We start from the raw sequence: 25,668 nt of genomic DNA on the forward strand, positions 1-25,668 counted from the left end.
CTTTTCTTCCTCATTAGCACCCGTGCATGTTGTCTGTTCTCTTGTAATTCAAAGAGACCTAATTTTAAGTGATGCTCAGTTATGGAAATGTAAAGTTGTAAACTGTACAGCTCACATAACCTAAGTCACACCCTTCACTATTTAAAAATATGCAACTCAACCTCGTAACCAAATCTACAGGTGTTATGCTCAATTGGATGAGCAGAGGTGTGGAACACAGAGTGTAGTAAGAGCTCCATGGTCTAAACAGACAGAAGCCACTCTTTACTCTCCAGCTGTAGCAGCTTTGCCCCATTAGTGAAGGTCCTTTAAAAGGACTGAAAAGGATGTGACTTAGGTTATGTTGGTTTAAAAGCACATTGTCTAAGCATTATGGCTATTTTCTATAGTCAGTTCTCAGTATGCCTTTGGATAAGTAAAATAATTTAGAAGTCATTGCATTTCATTCTGATGGCATATTAATTAAAGATAATTGCAGGGTAATAAAACTATGATAAAACACACACTCATATATGTCATAGGTATGTATCTCTGTAGGTCTCTAACTCTATGTCATATGCCTTTAGTGACTATTGTTCAAATAAACTCATTTAAAAATAAAAGTCAGTATGAAGCGACTCACCAGTTTACTAGCACATCCAAAGAGTTCAGTTATGCTGTGTTTTTATGCTATTGGAAGATATGTTGCATGTAGAGTGTTGCACACTGTCTGTGCTGTACTTTTTTTAGTTTAATCCATCATATTTCTGAGGTTCAAATTAGACTCAGCATGTTTTAGACAGCTTGACTAAGCTTTTGCAAGGACAGAATTTGGTAGTTCATGAGCTCTTCCTCTAATTAATTGCCATGACAACATCAATGGGAGCAATAACCACTGCTGCTGCTGCTGCTGTTTACCTGTGGACAGAGTTTTAGATATGGAAGAAGTTTAAGAAACTTCCTATCCACAATGTAGTTACTAGATGCCTGTTGAAAATTAGATTGACAAAGAAGGAAGAAGCCAGTATGGCACATGCATTTGTTTTTAGTTTGTTTGAGTGAGTGGGTAGATGGAGTATATAATGGGAAGAAGGGCACAGCACTGCATATGGTTTGGATGTCTCCTCTAAGGGCTTATCTGTTAAAGGATTGATCACCAACCTGTGGTGTTATTGGAAAGAGGTGAAACTTTAAGAGGTTGACCTAGTGGAAAGAAGTTAGGTCACTGGAGAGGGGTGTCCTTGAGGGGAGTCTTTTACCTTGAAGGTAGGCCACAGGAAGTTGAGGAAACTTCAATGAACATTGCCCTCTTCCTTCCAGATCCTACCCTTCTCTTCTCCTGCTATCCCTAGAGAAGTCAGATGCCCTCCAGTGCATACTTCTTTTGTGTTACCTTTGACTCGTTCAGGTTAACCCTCTCTAAGGCAACTCAGAACAGTGACAGGTAGTCTACCAAGGTAACACTGGTTGGACTCTGGACAGTGGGGTATATAGGATCAGAAAAGAAGACCTAACCCTTATAGTAGGACTAAATGGCTGAATCCTATAGCAGAAACTAGAGAAAAACACAAGTTTTTAAGGTCATAGACTTATATGACACAAGAATCTACTGATTGAAGACCTAGAGATCTACGGTGAACTGTGTTGTTCTGTGCTTAAAAATATGTAGCCTGGCCAGCTCTCTAGAAATACAATGAAACCAAGAGATGGTTTTCTAGTGGTAAAGGACATTGGGGTGGGAGTGGAGAGAGGCCGTGACAGTTATCTGTTCCAAGTCTTCCATGTCTTCCATGCAGCAGTCCTTTCTTCACAGTTTGAGGTAGGAAAGTTTCTGGGAAATAGATTATTATTTTGTTAGATTATTAAAAGACAGCTGTAGAGAGACAGAAGGCAGAAAGAAAGAGAGACTTAGTCTGACCTTAGGTGGGACCATGCTTATCCATGGCAAAGGAGCATTTTGTCACCCGTGTATGGGTGGCCAAAATACCTACAGAAGGAGGTGGGAGGTGGCCCCTTTTATAGGGGTGAAAATGACTTCCATACTGGGCAAAGAAATATGAGAAGTGTAGTCTTTCAGCAGGAAACTATCACGACTCACTATAAGGTAGTCAGGAAATTTCCTTCTGGTCAACTCTTACACAGAAAGATGGGTGTGAGAGAGTAATGTTTTTAGGCTTCAAAGTTCCTGGTTTTAAAGAGAAGTGGTTTGGGATTCTATGACTTTCCCTTGGGGAATTAATTCTACTTTCTCTGGTTTGCCTTGAGGGAGTATACAGAGTGAGACAGGAAGCAACAGAAGGTGGAGAAGAAGTTGGACTTAGAGTCTCTTCCTGAGGTCATCATGGATCACCGTTTTTGAGTTGCAACAGATTTATCCTCAGGTTCACCAGGCCTGTAGGAGAATGATTTTTAGACTTGTACATGTCTGATTCTAAAGCTGCTTCTCTAAATTACTCTAATTTCTTTGTTTGAGTTTTTTGTCTCCCAATATACTATGAACTACCAATGATGTTTCCTTCACCTTTGGGTCTAAGTCCCTGGCAGAGTTCTTGGTTCATGCTAGGTAGCCATTTGGTGACTACCTGAAACAAGAAGTAAGGAGGAAGATGAGGAGGAAGGGAAGGAGGTGGGTAATATTCTAGCACTGAATACCACCATACAAATTCAGTAAATAGAAACCTAGACAGCATTCAAGCCTTTTGTGGGGAGAGGGATGGTTGAAATGTTGGGCACTAATATTAGCCATTAAAATGAATAGATTAGAATTTTAAAACACATTGTGTTAATAGGAATGCCAAGATTTCCCCCAGCCTAACCATAGTTCAGTAATGCCTGCAGAGGAAGCCATCATCACTTAAGGCTTATGTAACTTTGTCTTGGAATAGTTTTCATCTTCTGTGACCTGGAAGCACCTTACCTGTAAGGTCTGATAGCATAAACTTGCTGAACCAGATGTAAATGTAGATGTCCTGTGGCTTTCACAGTTGCTGGCACAAGTGCAAATTTGGTTTGGAGATTGCATTCTTTTCTCAGAGATTGTAAATGTTTTCTCCATTTCCTGTGCTGAGGATTCTAGTCAATTACTTAACTACACAATAATGAGCAATATTTCTACTTCCAAATATGCATTCTTGTCATTTTAATGAGGTAAATGCCAAGAGATTGGTACCAACAGGAGGAAACATTGTTGTTTAAATAGCTGGGCAGGGTTGTGTTATTTTTTGTTGTTGTAGCTTCTACTTACATGTTCTCAGGGGATTGTCAAAGGACAGGAACTTCCATATAAGTGCTGGATTAGTGAGTGGCTCACTTCCAGAAATCCAGCTTCCCATGCTCAATCATCTGGCCTTCTGCTCAGAATAGTGGAGGAAATCAGTATCTGCCTCTTTCCTCCAGGTGAATGCCCACCAGTCCCGGTCCTGTTTCATGCACTGGGAAGCAATCATCTGCTGCAAACAGGGACCCTACTATGCCTACTATTTCAGCCAGGGATCAGTATACTTCTGATGTTTGCTGAGCATAAATCATTACAACCTATAGTGAATCCTGACAACTGATTCAGCACACACACACACACACACACACACACAAACACACACATACACACACACATTTGAATGAGAAATATTAAAGAAAATGACTTACAAATCTGTGAAACTCATCTTACTAATATTGATAATAGTCTGTGCAAATTTTAGCAAGTGAAAGTGCCCTGCACCTGTATTTTAGTATTTCCTGCTAACTGAAGTAAGGAATTGGGGAATAAGGAGGAGAAAGGAGAAGGGGGTAAGAAGAGGAGTAGAGGAGGAGGAGAGAAAGGAGAGATGGAAGAAAGTGAACAGCGAGACAAAATGGAAGAGAGGGAGGGAAAGAAAGGAAGAGAAAGGGGAAGTGGAAAGAGGAATGCAAAGGAAGAAGGCGTGAGAGAAAGGAAGGGAGGAGAAAATAGATGTAATTATTTCATCAAATTATCAAGGGGCCTAGTGATTCCTAAGAGAAATGAGCCTTAGTCAAATGGGTCTGTTTATAAGATTTTCTTTAAGAAAGACTTCTTTCAATACAACTCCTAAACCTTTCTTTATGCTAGTTCTGTGGTCTTCATAGAGCTTTATATTACACAAAGAGGTATTGATTTAAGGTATCTAAAGGTTTGGATAAATTGTGATTATTTTCAAGTCAAATAAAATTAACTAAGCTCTTTTACATCCACACATTATGCCCAAGAGTTCTAGTTCTCAGTGCTTTGGGGAATGTTAGATGAAGACATATAGGGACTTTCCTCATTACTGTCTGAATGCACCATCTGATCTAAACTCCATGGAAATAGTGGCCACAGGAAACCCTCAAGATGTAAACCAGATATGCAGGATGTTGCCCAACACAGAGAATCCTCTGATATTCATAAACTTGATGGCACTGGAACCCAGAGGGTCTCAGCAGCAGTGGTCTTGTTGGCAATGGCAGGGTGCAAGCTGGAGACAAGAGTTCCATGCTGCTTGAAAAGTTCATTTCAAAGACTCCACTCGAGTGAAGATGGGCTTCAATAGTGAAAGAATTTGATGATGCCTTAGTATGAAGTAGTGTTGGAGTTTATTACCAGGGTAGTTTAACACAGACTGAACTGTGGGGATTATAAAAAGGAAAGTATTCAAAGAAACACACACCCAGGCACTTACCAGGAGACTTGTGTTAGTTTTCTTAGATATATATAATTTTAGTGATGTTCCAGTTATATCTTAAAGAATTACTAAGAAATGTTTTTCTTTTTCTTTTTTCCTTTTCTAATAATTGAGATTATAGGATGGTGTCCAAGTTGCCTTTGACAATATTGCAATCTGATAAGGCAAAACCATTGGTCATGAGGTTTACAACAAGTGATTCTTTCTGGTCAGGTTCCTAGAAAATTATAGGTTTACATCTGGAAAGGAGAAAGGCCATATTGGAAGGTCATGATTTATTGTTATTTTAGCATTCTTGTTTGAAATGACTTTGTATAAAAAGAATATTTTGTCTCCATATTGTATATAACAACTTTATATAAAAAGAATAATTGTCTCCATATAGGCAATTGTCTTAATTGATATTAATTGTGCTGGTATTCTTGACTTAGCTGGTGGGTTCTTCAACTGGCCTATGGAGAAGGTCCTCCACCTCCCCCTTTTCTTTCTTCTCCTCCTCCTGTCTCCTCTTAGTTTTCCCTCTTTCTGTTATGCCACAGTCTCTGGTGAGGTTCATACTCTCCTTTCATCAGCTTTTAGGTTCCAAGATGGACTGTTCTCTCTGATGGAGGCCATTCAGGGGTCCCAGGACAGTTGCCTTCCCCAGCAACCTTCCTGAAGAAGATTTGGGATTGAAATGCTAAGCTAGTATGAGGAGAAAGTTGTAGGGTGCCATGTGCCAGGAAATGAATCCCTGTATAGTAGCCTCCTGACAATGTGGTGCCAGCCACATTTCTAAATTGAATCTGCAGCCTCAACAGAAGCCAAGTGTTTTCATGGTGCCTAAGGTTGTAGGGACAAGATGAAATGGGTGTGAGCTAGTGAGATTCCTGCACAGTTCTCAGTGTCAATGAGGTCATAGAAAGAATATTTTACAAATGCTTGACTGACTCAAACCACTCTAAAACCAAGTCACATCTCATCACATCCAGAAGTGATGTGTTTAAAATGTAAACCAGGGCAGCAGGATGGAGGCTCTATAGAAAGGATCCTCTTCCATTTGTATTGACACCACCCCCAACAATGGAGAGGGTTTGTTCACCTAGACACACAGCCATGCTCTGACCATGCCAATTATACTTCTGTAAGCTCTGACCTTCTTCTTCTCCTGCCAATACCAGGTCTAGAGGTGTTGATACCACCAGCCTACTATTGCTGAGAACTTGTGCCAGAAGGCAGCCTGTCTCTCCCCAGTGTGCTAATTTAATTAGGCTGGCCATTCCTGGGCCTGCCATACCAAAATAGACAGTGCTGGTCCTCATTCCCAGTTCCTCTGATCTCTTCTTTCCAGAGTCCCATGCTGCCCCAATCCGTTTTCCTGAACGTGATGTCTGAACAATACTCTTCCCTCCCTTTCATCAGAACCTACCCCTCCTATACTCTGTCACCTCTTGACCCCTGTTATTTCCTACTCTATTCTCTGATGCTCTACTGGGTGTGCTGTAAGAAGCAGATGTGGAAAAGGAAGCCATATTCAGAGTTCTCTTTTTCAGATGCTCTTGGTGTCTGAGAGAGATCAGCATGCTGAGTCCCTGAAAAACTGGCCTTTTCCTCACCAGAAAAAAAAAATCCTTCAGAACTAGGGACATGAGCCTCTGTGAGATAACAAGGAATAGAGACTCTAATATATCATCACCACTAGACAGATCAGCAGGGCAGTTGCTTCTGAGTTTCAGCATCTTTGGTGTCTTCTTTTGCAGACAGCAATTTCTAGACCTCTGCTGATTCAATTCCTTCCCTCTAGGGCAATGGTTCTCAACCTTCCTAATACCGTGACCCTTTAATATAGTTCCTCACGTTGTAGTGACTACAACCATGAAAATTTTTTTGCTACTCCATAACTATAACTTTGCTACTGTTATGGATAGTACTGTAAATACTTGATATGCAGGATGTCTGATATGCAATCTCCCAAATGCATTGTGACCCACAGGTTGAAAAACACTGTTCCATGAGCTCCTTCATCTGCAGACTGCTTGTGGTGACCATCCATGGGGAAGGGTAGGTGTTAATTACCTTCCTGTATCTGGCCCTCCAGCAGCAGGCTTTGAGAATGCAGCAGTGATGTCAGTAGCCATTTGAAGATGACTTCACCCATTACCTCTTCTTCAAGACTTATGTCATGCAGCTTTCACATAAGTCTCTTTCCAGGAATTTCCCCTTGGTTATTCTCCCTGGAAGTAGCATCTTTTGTGTCTCCTCATGTTCATTGTAGCACCTTATTCAAATTACTTGAATTGAATTATGGACACCTAAAATCAGATTTGCTTAGTCTGGTGATGGCCAACCTATTAGGGCCTGTATTGCACCTAGCTCATCACACCCCCCCCCCCCGCAACATTGATTGCTATGTGGTAGTCACAAAATAAATATTTGTTCAGTAAATAGATGTGTCTAGAAATCTGAGAGTCTGATAATGAGAGCTGTGTCAACCATACTAGTGGAGATATATTATGTATTACATATTAGGTTGACTCTATGGTATTAGATATTTCTTTTATTTTGTGTATACAGCTAGTCCCTGAGTCCTTCTTAGCTACCTGTGGGTCTCCCAGATGAATGGGCCTGACCCTCCATTGAGTGGGCTTGCCTGACTCTTCTTTGAAAGACTGCATGCCCCTGAGCCACTCCTAACTTCATATATTTAGGTATCACCTGAGTCTACCATTACATAAAATAAAACAAAACGAGTGAAGGGATAGTTCATTTGATCAAGTATTATGCAAGCACAAGGACTGGAGTGTGAGCCTCTAAACCAATGTGTAGAAGGTAAGTGTGGTGGCAAGCTTGGAATCTCAGTTCTGGGGAGATGAAGCTCCCTGGGGCTTATTGACTCTCTAGCCTAGTGAATTCCTGAGCCCTAGACCAGTGAGAGACTTTGGGTCAAAAACCAAGGTAGACAGGCACCAAATCCTCTAACCCTGCCCCTCACCAGAGCTCCAGCTGCATCTTTTTAGTGAGTTCTAGTGCACTCATCCCCAGTCCTCCACAGCCAATATTTCTGTTGGTTCTTGGAGCCTTATAGTCTTTGTTGGTTGCTCCTGACTGACTTGAAATTCAGATGATGGATTATTCATCCCATACATGGCTTCTTCTATGTCTGGCTCATGGCTCCACATGTGAAAAACAGGCCATTTTTCTGAAACCCTTGGAAGCAACACTTTTAAACAGTTGTATTGCAGTAAAACAGGGGCTACTGTAGTTCTTATTCACTCCAAAGAATGCCTCAGGACCTGGTTCTCCACTCTCCATGGCCTTTGCAAACAGCCCCTACCAAATTGACTCCTCTTTAATATGCAGATCTTTCTAGCTCCCTACCCATCAGGCCCTGATGCTGCAGAGGAGACATGCCTAACTTCAAAACCAGTTTCCCTTGTTTCAGGGAGAGATGGTGGGAAGGAGCATAGCATGGCTAGACTCAGTCATTTCTCTAAGTTTGTCTAGGTTGAGACACGATAGTAGAAATGATGACAGCACTTGTGTTGTATTTAAATACAAGAGAGAGTGAGAATACATTACGGGATGATTGGTCACTAAACTCTTGGCTCCATCATGGAACAGCTAGCAGCATCACTTCCCAGCAAAGGAATTCACTTTTTGCTGCCTCACCACAATGGCACAAGCTAATACAGGGGGTCTTGGTCCATTCCATCATCTGCTTCATGTTGTTCACCTTCCTTTGCCCTTCATCCTCCAATGTCTGCAAGGAGAAAGGAGCTATTGATTAATGTACCCATCGATGTATTTGCAACTGCCTTACAAGGCCGAGCAGATTCAGTGATTTTGAATTTAAGTAGGCTTTTCTTCTGGCTCTCTAAGCTCTTCCTCTCAGCTCAAATCACTTTAGCAAACACCAAAGGCCAAACTGGGAGGTGCTACTGATGGTGTAGAGAGCAACACCACCCAAAATAAAACCTAATCCTGAGCCTTCAGACTGTGAATGACAGCTGGCTCCCAGTGCAAACTGATGCTTTTCCTTTTCCCTCGTGACAAACCATGTGAAGCCACTCTGAAGGGGCCTCTGTGGAGAGTGTCAGACTTCATGACTCAGGCATAGGGAAGCAGGTGGCAGTTACAGAAAAACTCGAGTGAAACTTTTCTGTTCTGATAGTTTGGAGAGTTTTATGCACATAGGAGAACTCGAGTTGATAATGGCATCCATTTCCATGTTGCTATGCTCCATGACTGCTCATCTTTGGGCTATTGCACATTGCCTCTTTAACGAAAGTTAGTATACAGGGTGCGGAGGTCCATGGTCTAGCAATTCTGGATCAGCACAGTGTCTGATACTTCAAGACTTGTCAAGCCAGCACACTATACCTACTCCTTTCGCTTCCAAACAACAGGTGCTTTTCACCATGACCTCTGCCCCCTTACCCATTGAGATTTTGGTTGTATAACCAACCTCCCTCCCTCACATGCTGTGCTTCAGAATGTAAGTGAAACGTGCGTTAGTAACTTTTCTTGTGGCTGTGACAAAATGCCTGGCAAAAGGGATGTGAGGAAGGACCAGTTTATTCTGGTTCACTGTTTGAGAGCATATTCTATTATGGCAGAGAATATTCAAGTCATGGTCACATTGTGTCCACTGTTAAAACAAAGGGAGAAATGAATTCCTGCACTGGGCTTTCTTTCTTCTTTTTAGTCTAAGACCCAGCATAGAGAATGGTGTCATCCATATATAGGATGCACCTTTCTGCTCAATCTAATCTAGAAATTCTGCCACAGATATACCCAGGGGTTTGTCTCCTTGGTAATATAGATCCTGCCATGTTGGTATTATTAACCTTCACAACTCTACACCATGTCAAATTGAAACTCAAGCAGATAATTTTCAAGTCACAGTTTTCCACCCCTTGTCAAAACCATCTCATAGTCAAAATGCATTTCATCCAACTTATAAAGTCCCTATAGTCTTTAAGAGTTCTAACGCTCTTCAAGTGTATGTGCAGACTCTCTCCTGAGACTCAGGCAATGTCTTAACACTGAGTTGCTATAACATAAAACAAGTTTCATACTTCTAACAGTCAATGGCACAAAATAAATGTTTCCTTTACAAAATGGAGAAATGGGAACATAGCAAAGAAGTATCAGACCAAAGCAGTGCCCAAACCAAGAAGGGAATGTGAAATCCTTCAGCTCAGTGTTAGGCATCTGGAGCTCCTTGTGGAATTATCTGAGATTCAAAGGGTTTGAGTAGCCTCACCATCCAGCTCTGCAATCCTGTAGCACACAAAACCTCTTCCATAGGTCAACTCTACTCCTTGAATGCAGTAGTCCTCAGCCAACATTCCAGGGTCCTGGCATTGCCACCATCCTATCTTTTCCTTCACAGTTAATGCAGTGGACCCTGAGGCTCCCCTTCTGTGGTTATGGCTTCAGCAGCCTTCTGGAACCTTGGCTTTAAGCCTCCATCCCTGCTTTTGTTTTGCTTTGGTTTTTAGTTAGGGTCTCATTATGTAGTCTTTGCCCCTTAACTGGCCTTGAACCCCCTATATAAACCAGACTAGCCTCAAATTCTCAAACATCCACCTGCCTCTGCATCTCAAGTGCTGGGATTAGTTGAGCAACACCATGTCTGGTTTCATTTTTGTGTAGGTATAACTAGTTCCATATGGACTACGTGCTGACCCTGGGGCACATTGTCATAGGTGGCTGTTTTTTTGATCAGGGAAACCCCTCAACAGCTGCCTCAGTTTAGGCTCTCTTCTTTTGATGAATTTGGATTTTCACAGGAGGTTTTCTTCAATGGGTGGGGTTCTGCCCTCAAGATTACCTTTCCAGCTACTCCAGTGCTGAGAAAGCAGCTGGTCCTTGGTGGGGCTCATGTCCTTAACAACTACAACTGTTTTCTCCTCTTTCTTCTTGTCTGAAACTTCAACTTTCTTTCCCTGGCAAAGGGCACCCTTTTCTTACCATTTTGCTCCATTTGTTGCTGTCTTTTATTGTGCACCTGGAAAGGAATAGTGAGCAGTAGCTTGAAGGCTAGCCTGCCTTGAGATTGCCTCCACCATGCCATTGATGCATTCCTTTTGAATTCAACTTCACTCAAGCTTCAGACAAGGGCTGAGACTATCTGGATTCTTTGCCAGAGTGTAGCCTAAATGTCTCCTAGTCCAGCTTTCAGTAGCATCTGTATTCCTCTGTGAATTCTCATGAGTTTGTCCTCTACTCTCTCAGAATTCCCACCAGAATGGTCCATTTGGTTCTGTTTATAGTGTTCTAAAGGTTTTCTCTAGCTTAGTGTTCTGAGCTTCCACATTCTTCCCATAGACCAGATCCAAAGACCTACAAACCACATGATCAGGTTCATAAGATCAATGACCCCAATTCTTTTTTGTGTTTAAACATATTTTTATTAGTTCATTGAACATTTCATACCTGCATACAGTGTATTTTGATCTATTCATATTCTTCCTTTATCTCCTCCAACCTCTTCCCAAATTTGCCTTTAAACAAAATAACCCTATGAGTCCAAGTTGTCCTTCCCATATACTAATGCAGGTGAGTTTGACCACAGGAGTGTGGGCAACTTAACAGGTGGCCGTACTTCTCAATTCTAATTTTATACAATGGAAAGGTATTTTTCTCACAAATAAATACCTAACAAAAATAATCTTGAGGAAGAAAAGGCTTATTTTGGTTCACAATTTGAGTATACAATATCTAATTACAGCCATAGCTTGGTGGCAAGAGCATTGCATTCACAATTAGGAAGCATAGAGATGAACGGCTCTGATCGATTTTTATTCAGCTCAGAATCCCACCCAATCCATGCAATGGTGCTACCCATATTTAGAGTAGGTTGCTCCACTTCAGCTAATCCAATCTAGAAAGTGCCTTACATAATACCCAGAGCTTTGTTTCCTAGGTGATCTAGTTCCTGTCAAGTTGACAATATTTTCCGTCACAAGATGCTCAAGTCTAGGACAGCCAAGGTACTGGGAGATGGCTGCCAGCAAAAGAGTAGCAAATGGAGAGACACACCACACCACGGGGATAACATAAGAACTTGCCACTGTGAGTCAAAAGGCAGAAAGAAAAGGTCACCTCTAAGTAGAGGCCTTTAATGTTGTTTCCATAAAAAGAACAGATAAAGGTAAACATCCCAGAATTGCTTAACTTAGGTAATTGCAAGGCTTCTAACCAGAGAGGCTCTTCCCAGTCACTTCGCACCTAGACCTACACCACTAGACATTATGAATTGTTAGCTGCTATGTACAAGCTCCAAAAAGGAAGTGCAAGGGCTCTGGATCTATTGAATGTGGATGTTAGTCCTGGAAGTTGTCCACTCTGTGTAATAACTAGTTAACCCTGGGAGGTCAGTTGCCCCAGCTCAGTGGGGCCCTAGATGTCAGAGCATATGTAAACAAAGATACATGGTTTAATGTACTTGGTAGTCACCCTGACACATGAAACTATACTGGCTTTCACTGTACAATGTTCACATCCCAGTCTCTGCTTCTCAGCCACAGGTGTGGCATCCAGTTTTGTGGTCCTCTCCATACACTTGCAAATATGTAAGTACTACAAACTAATAGCTCCCAGGTTTGCCATGCTCCCTGCTTTCTCAGCTAGTTTCCCCATGCCTATGTTTAGTTACATCTTCTCCATGAAAATCTTTGATTTGTTATTGGGATGGGAGTGAGCATCTGTATAGGATGTACTAGGCTCAGAGCTCTACCCCTGGATGTTCTTGTAAGAAATTCCTACTTCCCTTTTCATTAAAAATTCAAATAAAATCCAAGACTCTAGCACACATTGGTTTGTCCTCTTTCCTCGCTTCTCTTCTTTTTCTGTAGAGGCCAATTTGTTATGCTGAGCCTCACACATTCTAGGCATGCATTCTGACCCTGAGCATTACCTTCATTCAGAGGTGGTTTGTATGTGTGAGCTTTCTTGAAACCTCTTGCTGGGCACATCTGGAAAGGACAGGTTGATATCTGTGCTTTATCACTTTTAAGAATAATACATATCATTTATTGTTCAAATGAGACAGACTGTACAGCATGGAGAATTGCCATGTGCGCTAATGGGTTATGTTGTCCAGGACAGACTCTGAAACTGGCTTGCTCCTCACCTTTCACTGCCCACAAAATGAGCATGTTTACAGACCTGACAAAATGGCATGTGGACTCCCTCCCTGTGGAATGTACCTATATGCCTTCAAGTTTTCAGCTCAGTCCTTCAACAACAGGGTCGCGTGACTCTCACCATACTTTCTGATGCATACACCTATGAACATTTATGCAATTCATCTATTTCTTATTTTTCTGTTGGGTATTTGGGATGCCTTCGCCTCTGCCAACCGAATGAACTGTTTTGCCAATAAGAACAACAAACAGCAAAAATTACTTTATAGTTCCCTGAGTGGGCATTTACTGATTTTGTTGGTGGCCTGAGGCAGTGCGGTGGTCTCCTTCCATGTCCTGCTGTGACACAGGCTCCCATGTTCCCCATGTCATGTTATCTCCAGGTGAGGTTATGGCCCAGTTAAGGTAGTATATAGTAAGGGTGAGCTGAGAGTAAAAGAATATGTGAAAGTTGGGGCACAGAGCCCTCCTACAGGCCACTTTATCTCTGGTGGATGTTTCTGGAAGGCCTATATATTTATAGCCTTTGCAAGAGCAGAAGAAAGTAGCTTCAACTGCTGGGTCGGTTTTATAGATAGAGTTCATCCATGCTGTTTGGTTAAAACGCTGTCTGTTTGGTGGGGAAACATGTACCTAGGGAGCCAATCAAATTCCCTGCCAGCCATCTGATTTTACAATAATGGTTTCTTATCTCTTATTTCTGTATGGTTGTCTCAAAACACAACCTGTCTGCTGCTTTTGACAAAGTAAAAGCAAAATTTTCTATGTATGTCACTCATTTTCTATGTATCTCTTCTTACATTTTGTTTATTAAACTCAGTGCTTGCATTCCCAAGGAAGTGTCCACAGCTTTTGCCCATTACAGGACGTGGGATTCAGCCTGGATTTGTCATTGCATGTAGGAGTTACACCTGTGTTGAGCACAAACTAATTTTCTTTCTTTTCTTTCTCTTCCTCCCAGGATTATACCTTAACTATGTATTTTCAACAATATTGGAGAGATAAAAGGCTCGCCTATTCTGGGATCCCTCTCAACCTCACGCTTGACAATCGAGTGGCTGACCAGCTCTGGGTGCCCGACACATATTTCTTAAATGACAAAAAGTCGTTTGTGCACGGAGTGACAGTGAAAAACCGCATGATCCGCCTCCACCCTGATGGGACAGTGCTGTATGGGCTAAGGTCTGTCTGCTCTGCAGGGCCAGTTTTGAAGTTTTGTGGTGCATTGGCATTGAGTTTCTCACTTGAGATGATTATAGTAAGTGAGACCATGTCCTTAAATTAATTGGCAAATATCCATGAAACGTTCTGAGCTTTGCAGAAAAGAAAATCTCATCACTCTAAGATTTGGGGCATTACTGTTACTATAAATAGTCACCGACAGTTGAAAAGTAGCCTTCTTGTATAGTTTGTATATAATTGGGTTACCATATCTAAGAACACAGACTCCCATATCATAAGCACAAAGACCTGTAATTAATATTACCCTGACACTTGAGAGGCTTTAATGGGTTTTTTCAAAGCTAGCTGAACTACTTAAAAGATGTCTACTGTGCAGATTTAAGGTATAGTCTCAGTGGTACTCTATGGAGGCAGTGCCACAGATATTTATGGAGAGATGGAGTGAGAGCCTTACACATGAGACAGAGATCTCTCCAGGGCTTAAGATGTAGTCACTCACCTGAAAACCAGGCTGCCTCCTAAGCTGCACAGAGGAGGCCCAGGACTTCCCTGCTTGATAGGAAATGACCTAATCTTCCTATGATGCTCAATTCTGCTGTCTTATAATTGTATATGATCAATTTGCTGAACAATAGTCTTAAGTCCTCTGTCTCTGAATGGATTTCATTCTGATTTTGGCTCTGTGCTGTTGTTTGGTGTAGAGTGTGTATGTGCCTGTCTAACTTCCTTGATGCCATGGACTAAAAGCAGCCTTGAGGCCTTCTAGAAGTGGCCCACAGTTTTGAATGGAGCACCTGTGGGTCTTTTGGAGGAAGACCTATCTCAGATTGTTGTGAGCCCAGACCTTTTTCAGAAGACCCCAATAGCTGAAAGTAAAACCCAAACCAAACGTGTTGAAATCTATATCCTGTGACTAGCAGAGTTTCTAGATTGAGTAGAGGAAATTATTTAATTTTGCCTTAACTAGAAGATGTTGAATATCTTTTTTAACCAACCACAGTATTGTAGCAAAAGTTGACATTTCTGCCAAATCAGACCTTTCTATATATAAGGGAATGACAGCACATGTCAATAAAACTGTGGTGATCTTTCTCAAAGTCTAGCCTGATGTTTCTATGGCTGGGATTTGCATTTTATATTTTTGTCCCACACTTGGCATCAGTGTAAGAGGTTGTGATAGTAGGCTGGTCACCCTGGGAGAACACCTACCACAACATCTTTGGGATTTAAAATGGAAAAGCCATTTACCTTCCTGCCTACTTCTCTCACCAAAGGAGAGGCAGGCAGCATGTGTTTATGCCATGCCTTTGTCCATATATGTGTATGTGAGTTAGGTACCTGAGTTTGGGGCTGTGTGTGCATGAGGATATATATGATGGAGGGTAGCTGGGAGCAAGTACCAACTAAAATTAATATTTTGATTTTTTTTAAGGCAAAGCATGCTCTTTGGGTTCTCTTCCTTTTAATTTTTTTTTCTTTTCATTTAAAAAATATTTTTCTTGTGGTCTCTTTTTCTTCATTCTTCATGTATTTATTTTGGTGTGTATTCATGCAAAAAGGGTAGAAGACTGCCTGAAAGAATTGTTTCTCTCCTTCCACCATGTGAGTTACCAGGATTGAACTCAGGTTTCAGGTTTGCTGCCTAGTGCCTTTCCCCATGAGTTGTCTTGCTGGCCCTGCATTCTTTATTTTCTTGACAGAAGTGAACTATATCTATTTGCCTTTGTTAAAATCAAAGACCTTAACTTTGGGGAATATAGTTATGTAACACATGCAAATGCTGTAATAAGTTTACAAATTTCATTTCAAGGTATTAAATTTTGTGCCAAATAAGAGGTAAGAGTAAGGTAAAATAGAAAGAAAACCAACTAAACAAAAGTATTTTTTTAAAATTGTATCTTTAGCTCACACTTGGCCTACAGATTAAGTACTACTGCAATAATAAGTCAGGGGACCTTTCATAATAGCCTTTGTCTAAAAATAATCTTTTTGGTTAACTTTCCATCGGTTACCTGCAATCAGGAAGCAGCTTCCTGTGCAGCCTATTTTTTCCAGGTGCAGTTGTCTAGTGCCTCTCAGTCTTTATTGAGATCCTCCTATTTCTTTAACAATTCTTCAGATTTCTGTGGACCTACACAAATCACCGTAAGTGTAGACAGACCAGCATATACTGTGTATACAGTGTCTGCACTGCAGGCGTCTGGCTTCTTAGTTGGCTAGCCTACACATTTCTATCCCGATATTCAAAACAGTATGTCTTCATAGAGTTTAACTTGAGCTTTTGAACAAAAAGCACATTAATAATTAAAGACGCTGATTATTGTTTAAAGTTCACATACACACATATTCATCTTGTGCTGCTCTATGAAGTATAGTCCAGCCTCTCCTCTAGAAATACATGCAATGTTTCTCTATAAAATAAGGCACAGATGCTCTTATCAGTGTCACTCTCCACCTTTATCCTCAGCCCTTCTTTCTTTTATTGTTATACTTGCTGAATCATGGTAGGAACACAGCAAGCCAGAGCTAAGCTAGTATCTCAAGCATGGATTGTATACAGTATCTTTCAGTAAATAAGATCAGATGCTCCTCAGCTTATAGTATTGTGGCATCTTTTTGTTTTGTTTTGTTTTTCCAGACAAGGTTTCTTTGTGTAGTTTTGGTACCTGTCCTGGATCTTGCTCTGTAGACTAGGCTGGCCTAGAACTCACAGATATCACCTGCCTCTGCCTCCCGAGTGCTGGGATTAAAGGCATGTGCTACTGCTGCCTGGCTCTTTATTAACTCATCAGAAGTTAAACATATTGTATCATAATACATAGAACCTTCCCAGCCTACAGCATGTCAATATTCAATGTTGCAGTGTACGATATGTGTTGGCTGTCTCTGTCTGGAGCTTTAGATTGACTAGGAGCCGTGGATTCTGCTGACACCCAGCAGTGTAACAGGGGCTCCTGGGAAGAGAGCAAAATTCAAAATTCAAAATCCAAAGTCAGTTTTCTCCTGAATATCTTTTGTTTTTTCGTGGAAATACCAGAAAGCTGAAATTGACCTCTTCGTCAGTGGTGTCTGTACTGTGTATGGGAATGGAGGAGATATATACCACCCAAACTCCCCATAGTTCTGACTTGTTGTCCCTGTCCTCATGAGGTGCTGCTGTGGAAGTCTCACCCAGAAGAGGGCACTTTCCTCCTGGCTGTGGGTGTAAGTTGGAGTGATTATACCTGAGACTTGCAATTGAATTTTCCCACTGTTGGACACTGAGCTCTTTCTTCACCCCAGCTATTGTCCACACTGGTGGTCAACCACTACTTTGAGTCTCTGAGTTTCTTTTTCATCACATATAGCCATGATGCACCAGGATCAAGGGGACTTCTGCATTTTCTGGAAAAGATGAAGATCTTTGGCTATAGACCAGAGGGAGCACACATTAGTGCCTCAGATCAGCCTTTTTCTGGGAAAGTATTGATCCTTCACTCTGCTGATGGACTGGTTCACAACTTCTTGAGAAATGTACTGTTTTACTGGTAAAGAAAGGTTAGTGGCACTGGGAACTGTTTCTCCCAACTGTTCCAGTGCCTTGAGCTCAAGTTTTGCATGAACTCATTAGTGGTCACTGACTTGGGCACAGTTGACCAGAGTTGGGCACATTGAGCCTCTGGCAGAGGCCAGCTTGCTATGAAACTGGGGCATCTCTGAATAAGGCACAATGCTGTCCTGACATGAATACACCTTTTAAAGTTACCTTTGGGAAGTCATGCCTTTCAAGGTATGAGAAAGGTCTTGGATGCAGAGGGCATTTGGACTCAGGGCCTTCATCTGCCCCTACCTGCATGACTTCTCTACTTTGCCCTGCTATCTGTCAGAAGGTGGAGTTATCTTCTATCTCTGTCTTCTCTACCTTCTTTTCAATCTCTGGATATTCTTTTGCCATTAAATGTCTTCCTTTGCCCCATTAAACATTGTGTTGCTCTGTGCTAGGGGTTGATAAGGAAGTTACAAATATAATGTCATTTGCCTTATAAATCACCTGAGGTTGGATGATGGTCATCAAAAAAGGTAGCATCTTTTGATGGGAAATGTGAAAATATTTTGGACAGTACATTGTAAGATCCCTACTTTCTGTTAAAAACTACTGCTGAACATTATTAATGTAACCATTCCTATGGCTAAAAGTTTGAAGGCATTATTAAATCAAAGGTCTGAGCTTTAAGAGGTATTGGGGCCTCCAACATATTGGGGTCTCCACTGTACCCAGCCTTCATCATTTCAGCTTTATACAATAGCCTTTTATGGCCTTGTTTTCAGGATTCCTCTGCTACATCATGCCTATCCTCAACAGCTCTCTGAAACTTGGAGGGAGAATTTATGATCTCCTCACTCTTGCATCTTTCATGCTTCCAAAACCATTGTTATGTAGATGGCATTGCCAAGTTTGTTGGCCACCTTAGGATGGATTGTCCCCATATTGGATCACATTAGCAGTGGCTTTTGTGTGTAGTTTTTTTTTCTAGGAACAGGAAACTCTTCAGGCTTTTCTCTCTCACAAGTTAGAAGCTTACCTGGGAGGTGTTTTGCCTTAAGTATACCATTCCCATTGCTCTTGTAAAGCCTGGGTCACCCCATAATAGCCCCTAACTAATTAACATTACAGCCTCTCTTTTGGCATGTGCATTGGTTATAACATTAAGCTACCTAGTGCTCTTTTTCTCTCTAAACTGTACATTTTGAATTTCTTTGTGTCCCAATTTCTCTTTAGTTGTAGATCTGCATAATAGTCATTAGTAATAGCCAATTCACAGAATCAACATTATGCTGACTCTACCAAAGAGTCCAATAGCTTTTAGTGTAGCCTTGGGCAAGGTCTTAGGACAAGGGCAGAATACATCCATACCATTTATCAAAATATCCTATGACTGATCTCTAGCCCAGTCATTAATATTTAAATATGAAGCCTCTACCTTTCACATTGCTCTCATCACTACTGTCTTCCAGCCTCCAAATAGAATGAGCTATTAAGCTCTGTTCATGGCAAAAATAGGATTTCTAGTTCAAGGTCTCAAAGCCTTTCACATTCCCCCCAAAATCCAAATGGTCAGATTCTTTATAACAGAGAGACTCTAGTACCTATTTCTTTATTAGTTACTTTTTAATTGTTGTGATAAAACATTATGAGTTTATTTTGGTTATAGTTCCAGAGGGAGAGTCCATAATGGCAGGGGAGGCATGGGAGCAGGCAGCCAAGAGCAGAAGCCAAGAGATTACATCATTAGTCATAAATACAAAGTATAGAGAGGAAACTAGAAGTGGGGGTAAGGCTATAAACATTCAAAGCCTGCCCCCAATGACACAGTTCTTCCAAAAGGGCCACATCTCCAACAGGTTCCATTACCTCCTCCAAACAATGCCACCAACTGGCACCAAGTATTCAAATACATGAGCTTATGAAAGACAGTTCTCATTCAAACCACCACCACATAGAAAATCATCCAGCTACACTAATCTCTTATTTCCAATTAAACATTTTAATTTTATACGTACATTATTTATTGTAGTGAGTTTTTCTTCTTTTAAAATAGTTTTTTCTCATTTCTTTTTCCCACTCCACTGTACTGACTTTGATTTCCAGAAGAATGGTGAGCTGACAATATACAGCACCAGCTCATTCTTCTATGACGTGGGTGCTGTCTGAGCCCACCATCAAGGATGATGATATTTTCCATTTAGGGTAACTAATATGTGTTCATTTAATTCCCAGGTAGGAGGTGTGTGTGTGTGTGTGTGTGTGTGTGTGTGTGTGTGTGTGTGTGTGTGTAGAGTCTGTTAAGTACTTTCCAGAATCGTGTTATACATTGAAATATGACAAGTGTAACATGTACCAGTTTATATTTATATTTAACAACTATTAAAATGATGACCATTGCAAAGTAACTTTTGAATGTCCTAAGTAGATATTGTTTCTTCATTCTGTGTTTATATGACTATTTTCTCTGACTGTTATATACTAATTTTCTACATTTATTTGTTTTTAAATGTTTATTTTTATTATACATTAAGAATTTATAATTACATCTACTTAAGGGGTAAAAATTGATGTTATGATTTATGCATGCAGTGTGGAATAATTGAATCAAAGTAGGTATCACATTCCTCCTTAAATATTTAATCTCTTTTGTGGTGAGTAAACTTGAAACTTCCTTTTAGGAATTTATAGTTAGCGATTTTGAAATATACAATGCACTCTAACTCTCCATGCTGTGCAGTAGACCTTGAAAATAATCTTCCTTTCTGAGTTTTTTTTTTTTATCATTTTAATGTTATCATCTTCTTCCTTCTTCTCCCAGACTTTCTCAACTTCATTCTGCTACTACTTCTGTGTTTGACTGGGTTTGGTACTACATACACATCACAACAGTCTGTTTTTCTGTGCCTGGCTTATTTGATGTAGCCTAATGTTTTCCATTTCTGTCCATGTTGTCACAATGGACAGAACTTTCATTGTTGTTGTTAACTAGAGAATGTTGCATTGTTTATACTACACTTTCTTCTCTGATAATGTGTTTTTCGGTAGTTTGATTTCATAATTTCACAATTGTAAACAGTGTTGCATTCAGCATGGGAGTGTAGATATCTCTTTGAAAAATTGGCTTATAATCTCTTGGGTAAATGCAGAATTGCGAGCGCATTTTCAGTTTTTGTCATTGTTGTTTTGGGTTTTTTTTGTTTGTTTGTTTTTTGAAAACCTTGTATACCACTTTCTATAATGGCTTTGCCAATTTACACTCCCACTAACAGAGTGCAGGGTACTCTTCCTCCTGTCCTGGCCAGTACTTCTTCCTGATTTTCATGATAGACATCCTTATATGTGTGTAATGGTGTTTTACTCTTATTATCAGTGAGTCTGAGAATTCTTCTTATGTCTGTTGACCATGTGTTTACCCATTTTGAGAAATGTCTCCTTTAAAATGAATGTAAACTCTCCTAAAAAGTAACTTCCCCTCCATTTTCTGGCTTTCAATAATCTTACTTCTGTTAAAACTCATGATGTGTAGAAATTTCCAGAAAATACGAACCAATTTATTGAAATTTCTTAAAGAATTATACATTAGAGAGTTGTAGTGTGGAGTCTGCACATTTGTATGGGCTATGTTGTCAGATACAGTCTATTAAATATGCCAGTGCACAGGTTGATGTTTTCTGATTTCCTTTGTGTTTTGATATTATTAATCAAGAAGACTTTTCATTTTGCATGCTTTGTAATCAAGTATATGTTATAGGGCTAGTTATTCACAGGAAGGTCAATATTCCTTTAAATATCTGCATGCAAATATCCTACATGTAGGAATATTTTGGGCAGAATTTTTCCTCTTTTTATTAGTTCTTTAAGAATTTTGTAACAATGCATTTTGATCATGTTTACTTATTCCTGAAACTTCTTTCAAGTCCATCCCCCTTCCCTATACCCAGCCAACTCTGTCTTTTGAAAAACAGCCAAGTCCAGTTGGTGCTGCCCCTGTATTCTTAGTTGTATGGCCTTACACAGGAGCATGGTCAACCCACCAGGGACTATACTCTTAATGAAAACCAATTGTCCACCTCCCAACAGCTAAGCATTGCCAACAGCTCCTCTGATATGGGGGTGAGACTTCATTGCCACCTCTCCTCTCAATGATGAAATTTGATCTGGTGTCCAGAAAGCAGTGTTTGGCTGCAGTTATCCACATTCTCTGGCTTTTACAACCTTTCTCCTTCCTGTTCCATGGTGATTCCTGAGCCTTTGGAGGAGGGTTATGATACGGATGTCCCATACAGGGCTGAGAATCCTGCCATTTTTTTATTTTCTGAACCTTGATCAGTTGTGGGATCTCTGCGTTAATCTCCATCTACTGAAAAAAAAGGAGCTTCTCTAATGAGGGTTGAGAGTTGCCTTAATCTATAGGAATAATGGAAAGTCACTAGGAGTCAGATTAATATTATGTCCATTTAGCAGAATAAAACTCGGGAGTGTATGGCCTGTTTAGTTCCAGGTTCTTAGCCTGATAATGGTACCAGACATGAGTTTCTTCATGTGGAGCTGGCCTTAAATTCAATAAAAAAAAAAAAAAAAAGCTGTCTTATCCCATGATATTCTTACTGTCACTATACCAGTAGGCGTATTTTGCCAGGGAGGTCAATGTTGTAGCTTGCACTATTTACAAATAGGAAAGATTCATGTTAACTTTTGTGCTCTGGTAGTATACAAAGCACCTTTCAGCACTATGAAAGTTAGCCAATGGAGATGAAGCTTCCAGGTGAGTACCAGCTTGATTTCTCCATGTTCTATGACTCCTTGTATGTGGAGTATTCAAAAATGAGAACAAGTGTGGAAGGTAAACAATAGCATTGGATAGCCTATAATTCTGGGTGTGAAGTGCTTACTTACAACAACCCCACAGTTCCCCACAGTTTTCTTGAGTGCAAGCAGCAGGAAATATTAGATAGAAGGATTTAGATTGTGAAGATAAACAGATAGAAAATAAAGGATAGCCTTGAGATGACCTGGAACCTATTCCAATGAGCCCTGACTGTCTCTGCCCCAGGGATTATAGAGATGCCAAGTGGTGGAGCAAAAGACCAACCCCCCCCCCCAGCACAGCCAAGTGCACACCATTTCAGACACCTGCACTCAGGCCCAGGGTGCAATCATCCTCTCTTTGCAGACCTGCTGGGTAAAGTCGCGAGGAAGCTGAAAACAGGCTCCCACAGTTAGGGTCTATGGGACTACTACCAACTCCAAAAGAGGGGGCCCATGCTTGGCACTGAGCTTTTTATTTATTAGTCTGTGGTTTCTAGTAAGTACATTGTTGCCTGTTATAATGTAACACCAATTTAACTCTTATGAGTGTGTGTGTGTGTGTGTGTGTGTGTGTGTGTGTGTGTATGTGCCTGAGTGTCTCTATATGTGTATGCATGCGCACATGCATGCATATTAGGAAGCTTCTACAATTGTAGACTTCAATATTTTCTCAAAAGGTCTTTAGTGTTATTTATCCCTCCCCATATTCTTTCCTTTACTCTGCCTCCCACCCCATGCCTAAATTAAGCCTTCCTGTTTTATCATCCACATTACTTCATTATACTGTCTTATTTGAAAGCACTCCCTATGGCCCCCTACCAATTTCCTGGGCATTTATAGCTATTTCTAAAGAAATACACATATCTGACAAATCAAAACTAACATCCACAGGTAAGAGAAAACATGGGATATTAGTCTTTCTGGCCCTAACTTTTCTAATGCAGACTGGTGATTTCCAGCTCTATCTATTTACCTGAGAATTTCATAATTTTGTTTTTCTTAGCAACCAGATAGCATTCAACAGTGATGATACACTCCATTTTCATTATCCATTCAGCAACTGATGGACTTCAAGGTTGTTTTCATTTCTTGGGTATTATGAGAATAGCAATGAACATGGATGGGCAGGTATTTCTGCAGTAGGTGATAGAATCCTTTGAGTATATACCCAAGAGTGTTACAGCTCAATCACATGGTAGATCTTTTTCTCTCTTTTTGAGAAATCTATTATTTTCTTTTTGGCCACACCAAGTTGCATTCTCACCATCAGTGAGCAAATGTTTTCCTTTTCCACATGGCAGCATCTTTTGTCATTTGTAGTTTTATCTTACACATTCTAATTGGGATAAGATGAAATCTCACAGAAGTTTTAATTTGGATGTTCCTGATGAGTAAGGATGTTGAACATTTTTCCAAAATATTTCTCAGCCATTTATATTTCATCTTTTAAGAACTCTGTGTTTAGTTCCATGCCCTATTTTAGTTAGGCCGTTTTTGTTGCTGTTGTTGTTTATTTGTATTGGGTTTTTTATGTTTAGATTCTTGAGTTCTTTGTAAAATGTAGGTACTAACCCTGGGATGTATAGCTAGTAAAAAAATTTTCTCCATTCTGTAAGCTGCTAATCTGCTTGAACAATGGTGTGCTTTCTCTACAGACACTTTTTTAGCTTGATGGGATCCCGTTTTCTAATTGGTGGTCTTGATGCCTGCACTGTCAGGGTCCTGTTGAGAAATTACTTCCTGTGCCAAGGAGTCCAGCTGAATTTCCTACTTTGTCCTCTGTCAGACTCAGGGTTAGTTTGTTTTTTTTTTTTTTTTTTTTATTTTTTTTTAATGGTAGTTGTTTGGTTTGACAAGTACCATACTGTTGAGGATGCTGGGTTTTTTTCCTCTCATGTGTATTTGTGGTCTCTTTATCAAAAATCATGTAGCTTTAAGAATGTGGGCTTATATTGTAGTCCTTAGTTCTATTCTACTGTTCAGTGAGTCTGTTTGAGGTCAGACCATACTGTTTTAATTACTGTAACTCTACAGTATAACTTGAAATGTGGGGATAGTTTTTGTTTTTGTTTTAGAATATGTGTAAGGAAATTAGATTTAATTTCATCCTTAAATGCTTATCAGGTTTTCTTGTGAAAGAAATTTGTTCCAACACATTAAAATGATGAAACATTTTCCTTCAAGGTCTAGGAACAGTCACACTACTTATTTCATACTGGGCTTATTGTAGGTGGAACTTTTTGCCTGTTTTATCTGGTTTTTCAAATGTCTACTGTAGAGTTGCTTAGAATATCCTCTATTTAAAAAATACATACTACCTTGAAATACCCTAGTATTTTTATGTTCTCTTCATGTTTCTTGTCTGCCTTGAAAATTCATGTTTTTCAGGAAAATGTTCTAGTTTGGATTTTCTAATCAATTATTACCACAAAGACCATATTGCTTTATTATAATGTTGGTTATTTTTTGAGGTGTCAAAATATTTATTTTAAGTTAGGCCATGAAGCTATAATTCCACTCCTATGATTCTAGGACTCAGAAGGCAGGAGCAGTGCAGTTGCCATAAATTATGTGACAGCCTAGGCTGCAGAGTAAATGGCTGCTTTATTTTTACCTTTATAGTCTAAGCTTTGATCATCTCTGCTCTATTTTCATGAACACCCTCCTATCTCTACAGATTATTCTCTTAGGGATTGGGAGTGGGAGAATGGAGACTAAAAGCCTTCAGGATTCTGTTCCCCATAGAAACATGCAAGCAGAGAACCTCTCTGAGGCAATTTTGTGCAGTCCCTGAAACAGTACATAGCAAAGGCCCGAATACACAATCAAGAAAAACTGTGTTCAGCAGGAAGGTTTGGGCAATATTTGCTCTCTAGTTCTCAAATACCTCTTTAGCAGAGTTAAGAGCATCACATCCATTTCTTAGTCCTTCCCTAACATCAGAAGGAGGAGATGAGACTTTTGTTTTAAAAGTTATATTCCAAACTGCACATAGAATACATACACCAAGGAATGCTCTGTTCTGTTTAATTCAGAGTGTAGCCAATGAAAGAGAATGTCCCTGTTTGTAAACGCTACAAAATGTCAGTGATGCTCAGATGCCCTTCCTGAGGACGTGAAAGAAACCATGAAAAGCATGGACTAAAAGGTGGAAAAATGAGAAAAATAGAAAAAAAAAATCCTATAGACAAGGGAATTTAAAATTCATAACCATTTCAAGGAAAGGCATATGGTCCTAAAAGTCCTGAGAAACCTTCAGTTTTGCTTAAGTCTGGTGCCTTGGCACAAAACAAGCCTAAGTGCATGGCTGCGGCATGCTCCATTGCACAGCCAGTCTGCAAAGACTGAGAGAAGTGATCTG

At 40.3% G+C, this 25,668-nt stretch overlaps 1 protein-coding gene and 1 long non-coding RNA gene across 3 annotated transcripts in view; one reads left to right on the forward strand and one right to left on the reverse strand.

The window, feature by feature from the left end:
- Gabrb3 (gamma-aminobutyric acid type A receptor subunit beta3) overlaps window positions 1-25,668 on the forward strand; it is a 240,549-nt gene that overhangs the window by 166,972 nt on the left and 47,909 nt on the right. For both annotated transcript variants that reach the window (XM_028894676.2, XM_028894675.2), the window contains exon 4: window positions 13,752-13,972. In XM_028894676.2, coding sequence (XP_028750509.1) covers window positions 13,752-13,972 — 221 coding nt within the window. The remainder of the gene's footprint in view (window positions 1-13,751; window positions 13,973-25,668) is intronic.
- Window positions 8,163-10,898, reverse strand: LOC119086485. The gene is made up of 2 exons (XR_005089783.1): window positions 10,614-10,898; window positions 8,163-8,397 (listed from the first exon to the last, which is right to left on the reverse strand). It is a non-coding gene; the product is annotated as an uncharacterized LOC119086485 (long non-coding RNA).

Source organism: Peromyscus leucopus, chromosome 1, assembly GCF_004664715.2.
Source record: "Peromyscus leucopus breed LL Stock chromosome 1, UCI_PerLeu_2.1, whole genome shotgun sequence".
Classification (NCBI taxonomy): Eukaryota; Metazoa; Chordata; class Mammalia; order Rodentia; family Cricetidae; genus Peromyscus; species Peromyscus leucopus.